Here is an 8,561-nt window from a genome sequence, read left to right as displayed (position 1 = left end):
TAATCGGAAAGAAACAGATTTTTCATTCATTTTTTATACTTATTTTACATAATGATACTCTGCCATCTTAAATCACGACGCCCAATCATAGGCACAACATTTTATTTTATTCGTTTAAAATGCTCTACCGTTGTGCAAGTGTATTGTCGACCTTTGAAGGCTATATTTTGTGAACGTTGTGGTGGCAATATATAGGTTTTGGGGCCAATGAACAGTTGTGGTGCTCATGCATTTTTTATTAAATTAATTCCGTGTGCATTAAAATTTGCTCAAGGCTGAAATATCGTCTATGTGTAGTAATTGCACTCCATCGTCGTGTAAAAGTCATCACTGAGCACTATCTACGACGTTCCCATATAGATACAGATAGACATTATTGTTTAAAAACATAAAAAAAAAATCTCAGACATATGGTGACTCTCTCTCTGTGAGAAATAAATAATCTTTTTTTTTTTTGCTCTTATGTTAATTGTAAGTGGATTTTTCTCTTACATAGGAAACATATATACAATAAGGAACCAACATTGCATTGTATCAGGTTGAAAGCATTTTTAGCCTTATAATGCAGTATATCATGTATTTTTTTTATCAAACTGTACATGTACTACTTGAAACAAACATAGATTTTGAGTGACAAACCTTTAACTACTTAAAAAAATCAATAACTGATAACAAGATTGTAACCGTGTTTTTAATAGTTAAAAAAGCAAAAGTATTAAATGATTGATGGATTATAAAAGATTTACTGTGATCTACTATTGTTTCATAAGGTAGAAATACCATGTTTTCTGCACTTTTCTTTCAAATTAAACTAGGTAGTCTTCATGAGAAACATTGCTTTCGACATTTATTCATTCTTTTTGGTATATTAAAACAATTGTTTTAATTGTGGTTAATATTCTTGGGAGTAAGAGTGCATCTTTAATTTTTTAAGGAGTTTTGCACAACAGAATAATGCAACAGTATTTCCTCAGATGAGAATACTGTCTTTACATATGTGATTCTGAGAAATTGTCCAACGTTATCGAACCATGTTAACATTTACCTTATAGAAATAATAAATTAATTCTGATAGTTTTTTTGTCTTTATAGCCTAGCCAACAGTCATTCATAATGCTTCATGTCAAGTCAAGAAATTAATTTAGTAAGTATTTAAAGGCCACCGGCCCTAAATACCATACATATATGTACATGATAAAATAATCATGAGTTCTGTCAAGAGAATGAATTCAAGCAGATATAGCTACTGTACATGCTAAACATGATTATTTCTCCTTATTTGTTAATTTCTAATATTATAGTCACACAGAAAAACACTTTACTTGGAAGCTCAATCATAATTCATTGTTTTTATAAGATTATAAATCATTTAAATCTTTACCAGAAGAGTACCAAGCAAACAAATATTGTCTTCTTATCTTGTCACAATTTGATAATAAAACATACATACGATCATCTTTTGCTGTGTTTAGGTGCCCACAAGTTTCTATTCTCAATTTATGGTTCGAACATCGTAGTTTTGAAAGTGCTACCTTTAAATTTTAATACCTTTAATATGTTTAAATGGTATAGCTACTGATAGGGATCTTTAAACATTTAATAGTGCTTTAAAGTTTTTATTAAAAAACGACAACTAGAATTGTTTTCAGATGCAGACCAGTTCTGGTTAAAACAATAAGTCTGTGTTTAAAGATATTTAGAGAAACGTTAAACGTCTTGATATTTCAAAATCCAAATGTTAACAGCATGTTTTTTGAAATTGGTTGCCCAGCAAGCTCGTGCAACTTCAAGCGTTTTAAGCATTAAATAGCATTGTCTTGAATGTCTACATGATTTATGGCCATTTTAATATCTCATACATTTAGAAAAATATGATATACATAATGGTAATGATTCAACACTCTCTACTTACATAAGTTATACTGTGCATTAATTAATTTGTATATCTTTCATGGCCCAGTAGAAGGTGACATTAACAAAGTTGAAACTTAAAACAAAATACAACACATAACATTTTTAAGGATTTTATTTCTGAATATTCACAGTAACATCACAAAAAAACAGTGTCAATTCATTTACAAATAATCAAATTAAAACAATATACAATGTAAATGACTTTATACATGTATGTCAAAACGGCATTTATTCAGAACAATGGCTGTCACAAAACATGACTGTTGGATAATAAGTCATTTGTATATAATATATATAATGTTGAATGAAATGTTTGATTAAAATCCTATTTATCTTAGCAAACGTTTAAAACTCTGTGAAGATGTAAGATCATAATGGCTGACCTCTGAATGTGACCTTTGAGAACAAATTTTATGCTAAATACACTTTCTCATGGTGCTATACAATCACATGAAGTTTGATTGAATTCCAATGAAAAGTTGAAAAGTTATGGCTCATTCACATATTCTTACATGAAATCCATATCATAAAATATCGACCTCCAAGTGTAACCTTGACCTACGAGATAAGAGCACAAATTGTATATGGGATACACCTTTCCATAACGCTGAACAGTTCTATTAAGTTATGGTTCAGACATGAATAATTGCTATAATTAATAATTTATAACATTTACCTCTAAATTTGACCTTGACTTTTAAGATAATTGCATCTATTTTATGAAGGACACACCTTCCCATGGTGCTCTACAATTCTGTGAAGTTTGAATAAAATACCATCAATAACAACAAATTAATTCATAAGACAAGGTTGTAACAGCTGGACATATGACATACCTTTTAAATAATTCCAAAACAGTACGCAAATCTATTTATGAGTCAGATTCTTAAAACTATGCTTATAACAGTTTAAATAAACTAACTGTCACAAGTAAGACACATATTTCAAATATAAATTCAAGCCCTCCAAACTAACAGGGAAAATCTCATTTAGACTGACTTCTGTACAATGTGTATAAACAAAATTATTGTTGAGCAGTATAGAAAATTAACAGTGAATCTTTGGGCTTTAAGCATAATACATACTCAATGTCATGTATAATACACCAGTAATAAAACACATATATAATGACATATATAGTTCACCAGTAACAATAATACACTAAAATACATGTATGTAAAAATTCCTGCAGTGCACTGTAGTAGAATCTGAGAATGTAAGAGATTCACAGGTAAGAAGAAGTTTAATGTACATGTGCCATTTAAAGCTGCACAGATTTACAATTTTGGCATCAACACCTCTAATTTAGTTATACAAGATAACTCGAATTAGAACAGATCTCATTTGTTAGAAAAACGGCCAAAAATTCCACTTATTTTAATGTGTTAGTAACGCTTAAAAGTAGCCATAAAACATCAATTTTCGACCATAAATATGAAAAACTGTGATCTAATCTTAAGTCAGCCTTCTTATATCACTCGTTTTCATACATTTACGCATACATTGGCTCATTCCTAGACAAAGAATAAAAAAATGTCAAACTGGTCAATCTGTTAGAGTGCAGCTTTAATATAATTTTAGATCAGTTGTTTTTAAAAGTAACGATATACAATTTAACTACATAAATGAAACACATTCACAATGTAGATCTATTAGTAATGCATAGTACATGAAACTCAAAATATAAAATTATACATATATCACTTAAGTCTAAAATCATATATTAAAACAAATCCTGTTACACAAATGGTGTGAAGATGAGTTTGACACACAATGGGTCGATTGTTCAGACTTTTGATCTGCTGTATTTCTAATAAGATTTGGGACAACTGTTTCAGCTGTACTTCTACAAATTTAAATATGTTAAGACACCATCATATAGTTAATGTTTAAAAAATAGCAACATCGTCGTTAATCTCATTGTTAACTTTAACAAAGTTCTGAACAATTGGTTTAAAAAAGGAGGTATGTATGTAGGTAGGTAGAGATGTAGTGCATGAAGAGGTACCTGCAGGCCAGTCTGTTTTGCAGGAACCCAAGTACAATTTTGGTAACAGACCAACTTATGTTTGGTGCATTTGAGGTGTTTTTATGTCAGTATTGTTCCCTGCTGCTTCCTGAAGTAAATAAAAGGAGTGTTTTTTATCACTGTGATTTTTCATAGATCACATTACCACACCATGTGATTGAGCTCACATGAACAGAGATAAAAAACTGTGTAAACAGTACTTGTTCCTGTTGCAGACATCATGGTTATTTGTGGTGGTAAAAAAGGGCACTAATCTTTGTAATGTTAATTTTGCGACATGAAATGTACATGTTTCTATGGGTACTTGCAGGAAATTGTTAATCGGGTACCCAGCTCCAAAAATTTTACCCGCCTATGCCCTAATATATAGACTGATCAACAAAAAATATTTATATGCCTCCTTTTTTGTGGGGGCATAAAATCAATGCAAAAGAAAATCCAATACTGAATGGGTCATATTTAAACAATTCACAACATCTAAATTTCTCACTTTTCTATTTATTTCTTCACAACATCTAAATTACTCACTTTTCTATCTATTTTTCATCATAAACACATAACACACTTGATCATAAACACAGAAAATAGTCCCTGAAACAAACACCGCCTTTAGCAAACTAGGACTCAACCCCTTGTACATTCCCCTTAACCCTTCATCCTTCAATGACTGCTTGATGCAGTGAACGACCCCTTTATATTGTCTCACGGCACCAAAGTTTTTTCTCGCTTCCTCAAAGCCTTGAATCTGGAGTCTTTTCTTGGTGACGTCCATTGGATACATGAGAAGCTTACTTAAGAATCCCGACCCAGAACCACAGATAAAACTCTCCACAGCACCTGGAACAAAATACATTAATGTTATAACAATCGAGGTGAGAAAATAAAACGTAATTCAAACCAACTAACATTTTGCAGCTACTATAACCATCAAAACAAGCCAGGGAATATTACAAGAGTTGTCACTCACACTTGCATACTCACAAAATGCGAGTGAAAATTCGAAAATGTGAGTTGAGTTTTAAAGCTGCACTCTCACAGATTAAACGTTTTGACAACTTTTTTTTTTTTTTTTACTTGGAACCAGCCAATTTTTGCGAAAATCCATTGACACCAGTTATATAAGACTGCTGACAAAAAATTAGATCACAGATTTTAATACTTAAGTTCAAAAACTGATGTTTTATGTATTTTTCTTAAACGGTATAAAAACCGTTAGTAACGGTTTAAGCCATAAAACATTAATTTTCAAACGGAAATATGAAAATCTACGATCTGATTTTTTGTAAGCAATCTTATATCATTGGTTTGCAGATATTTACGCAAAACATTTCTCTTTCCAAGACAAAAAATAAAAAAGTTGTAAAAATGGTATACCTGTGAGAGTGCAGCTTTAAGGTGCTTGCAAAATTTTGTGAGTGAAAGATCTTGAAAAATAGATGACCATGGTTATTTTTGTGCAGACTGCGCATCAGACTTCCTTAATTTTTTTTTGCTATGTTAATGAATCTAATGGCTTTAGAAGATGAATTGATATGGCACAGATTGCATTACATTTTCCTAAAAAAAACCAAGAGGTTAACAAAAAAAATTCGAGTGAACTTCAGATTTTGAGAGTTGGCATTTTTGCACTCCCAAAAAATTGCTAGTACCCCTCGTATAATTTTTTTTCTAAATTCAAGCCTTCTTTTTATCAATATAATAAATGATGTTATTTCGAAGTCCTGCAAGGTAATTCAAACACTGATAAGAAAGTTCTACATTTGGCATCAGCGCCCATGAAAGGTCCGTTAAACATTTTCATTTCTCAGTTTGTCGATAGGCATAATATGATGTATTTCAATCAGAGTTATGAGAGTTGCTACTGAATACCCACTGTAATTGTTAACATGAGTACCAAGTTTCATTTTAATACAGATATCTTTGATGATTATGTTTCCATGCCTTTGTTTCCGGCAACACAAGACTATGACAATATCTCAATTAATTATAAAGAAAAGAAAACAAGATTGAAAGGAAAGAAAAACCTGGGTAGGGTCTCTGTGAAAGATCAAATGCAGAGTTCCAGACGTTTTGCAGCAGGGAGTAGAAGCCAAACTGGAGACCCATCTGTGGGGCCACTCCGAGGCAGGCAGGGGCCAGACCCTTGTAGAACCCTCGGAACCCCTCAGTCCTTATGATACTGCTTGCTGCATGGTACATGGATCGATACACCTGGTGTGAAATGTTATTATGTAAGCATCAGTGAATTGCTCATCTGTACACACATGTAACAGAATTAAGAAACAAACCATTCAACGCAATTCACTAACACAAAATATTATATTCAGACAGTGGCAGCAAACACCATTACACACCAAAATTATGTCAACCGAAAGAGAAATACAAGCTAGTCATTTTTCCTCAGTTAATTTTTGCATAACTCTGTTGAATAACCTTTGCAAATCGATAGCAGAAACCTCATATTCTGATAGGAATAATTAGTAAAGTGAAACCCACGCATTGGATTCAATGCCCGAGACACGGTTCAGGCAATATGCAAATAGCTGAGAAGTTACACATGTTTAGTTTAAAATTAATAGTCACACACAACGAAGTTCCACAAGTGTATTTCTCCATGGTACATGAGGTAGAATAATACAAATCATTAAGAGTGGGTTTCGAGGATGACTTATAATGTGTCATTGAAAACATGTGTCCTTAGTTTCATGAAACTTTTTTGCAGGACTCCTTGACAATGACAGCAAGCCAGTAAAAATATCATAAGACTTATTTATACAATATCAACATTAAGTACTTACCTTAGGTTCTCCTTGAGCTATGATCCTGGTGCGGATAATATCCACAGGCTGAATGACCACTGTGGCCAAAGTAGAGGACAGGCTGCCTCCGAGAGCATGAGCCAATGGCTTGTATCTTGTTTGGAAACTCTCTGGTAATCCGTACCACAGAATCTTGGTGATGTACTCAAAACATGTAAACTGGAATAATGTTTATTGCATTTTTACTATGTCTCTGGTGAATGAATGAAAAAGAAAAAAACACTGATTACAAATACAATACTGGAAATTAATAAACCTATAAATTCATTGAAACATTACTTTGTTAATCAAAAGTTCTTCCACCATTTTATGTTTTAAAGCTACTCTGAAATACATGTGGACTATGTTCTTATCAAATTGTTTTTAGCATAGTTTTGTTTCTCTACAAACAGTAAAGTTGCGGATACTTTTTCATTTGCTATACCTCTACAACTCCAAATCCTACGGAGAGTATCTGTGCTGGAACATGGCCCTTCCACAGAGCCCGAGGGCCCTCTTCCCTCACAATACACCTAATTGCCTGCAGAATGCTCCGATACTTGGAGGAACTGCTGGATGATGAAATAGGCTCCACCTGCAACTGTTGTAGAGATGGCACTTTTACAATTTTTCTACTACTAGGTATTTCAATTTAGTTTTATGGATTTCTACTTTTTACTTGAACTTATTCCAGAATGGAAAGAAAGTGATGCATTATTGAAGCATTTGAGTGTAATAAATCTAAAACATAAAAATGTTGCTTGCATCAAATGAACTTAAGATGACAGATTTAATACCACTAAATATCTGGAAGCCAAGAAGGCTACCATGACAAAAATGAATGTCAGTTCTAATGATCAACTTTTAAAAACCAATGGAACCTATTATATAATTTGTTCATCATAGCACTATGGATATTCTCATTTCTTTGTACCTGAAATCTGATTTTGAGAACATCAAATGGCTGAACGACTGCCCTGGCCACTATGTTACTGACTGCTCCAGCCTGCGCCTGGTCAGCCTTGGTAAGCTTGATATCAGGGTTATATCCTACCATTAATCTTCACTCTTTGTACACAATCTGCAATGTTTTTGACATAGTCTAAGTCAAAACAATTTAGCAAAAATGTGTCAATTTTTCTTTTACTGTCCAGATGAGGCTGCTTTCTGTGGTCCAGTGTAAGAAAAGTAGAATTAGATATTACCAGCTTACTTCTACCACTGATGACAATCATCAAACTCTGTAAGGGAATTTCGATTGCCAATTAGAAACAAACATTTTAAAGATCCAAGAATTCCACGAATCAGAAGCATTTCTTGTCTGGAGCGCCAATTATTTTTTTCAGTCAGCATGACATTGATATATTTACACCAAAAGCAATAGGGGTCATCTTAAGACCCTGACCAATGCCTCTACAAAGTCATTCAAATATTATTGATTGGAAACGACAGTGATGATAAACTTTCTAGTGAAGCTCAAAATGACCTTTGCTCCATTGAACCTAAAATCGATAGAGGTCACCTTTTGACCATGAGTTATGACCATTGTGTATACCAAGTTTGAAGACGATGTTGATAATCCAATCAAAGTTACTGGATGAAACTGAGTTGATCGGACACGAAAGTGTAACTCAAACGCCGACGACCATGATGGACAAAGTAATCCCTACGTGTCTTTCATGATTCGCCATCCATATAAAATTGACAAAAACAACACCAATACAAATAGGTTACCTAGATCTTAAACCAAAAATAAATAATTTGTCCGAAAACAAACTTCGTAACGGAGCAAATTTTATGACAAAATATTTTTACGACAT

General features: G+C 32.9%; 1 protein-coding gene across 1 annotated transcript; it reads right to left on the bottom strand.

The window, feature by feature from the left end:
- Window positions 1-2,028: 2,028 nt before the first annotated feature.
- Window positions 2,029-8,553, bottom strand: LOC128244665 (mitochondrial thiamine pyrophosphate carrier-like). Its single transcript, XM_052962690.1, has 6 exons — window positions 8,476-8,553; window positions 7,676-7,822; window positions 7,187-7,342; window positions 6,742-6,921; window positions 5,968-6,154; window positions 2,029-4,780 (listed from the first exon to the last, which is right to left on the bottom strand). The coding sequence occupies exons 2-6, from the start codon at window positions 7,796-7,798 to the stop codon at window positions 4,476-4,478; spliced, it is 951 nt and encodes a 316-aa protein (XP_052818650.1). The 5' UTR covers window positions 7,799-7,822; window positions 8,476-8,553; the 3' UTR covers window positions 2,029-4,475.
- Window positions 8,554-8,561: the final 8 nt, after the last annotated feature.

Source organism: Mya arenaria, chromosome 2 (genome assembly GCF_026914265.1).
Source record: "Mya arenaria isolate MELC-2E11 chromosome 2, ASM2691426v1".
Lineage (NCBI taxonomy): Eukaryota > Metazoa > Mollusca > Bivalvia > Myida > Myidae > Mya > Mya arenaria.
This window is presented reverse-complemented; position numbering and strand designations above follow the sequence as displayed.

Coding starts and splice junctions, on each gene's coding strand:
- LOC128244665 (XM_052962690.1), bottom strand. CDS start 7,798: ATGGTAGGATATAACCCTGATATCAAGCTTACCAAGGCTGACCAGGCG. Junction 6,922..7,186: donor TAGGATTTGGAGTTGTAGAG/GTATAGCAAATG, acceptor ACATTATTCCAG/TTTACATGTTTTGAGTACAT. Junction 4,781..5,967: donor TTCACAGAGACCCTACCCAG/GTTTTTCTTTCC, acceptor ATTTTGTTCCAG/GTGCTGTGGAGAGTTTTATC.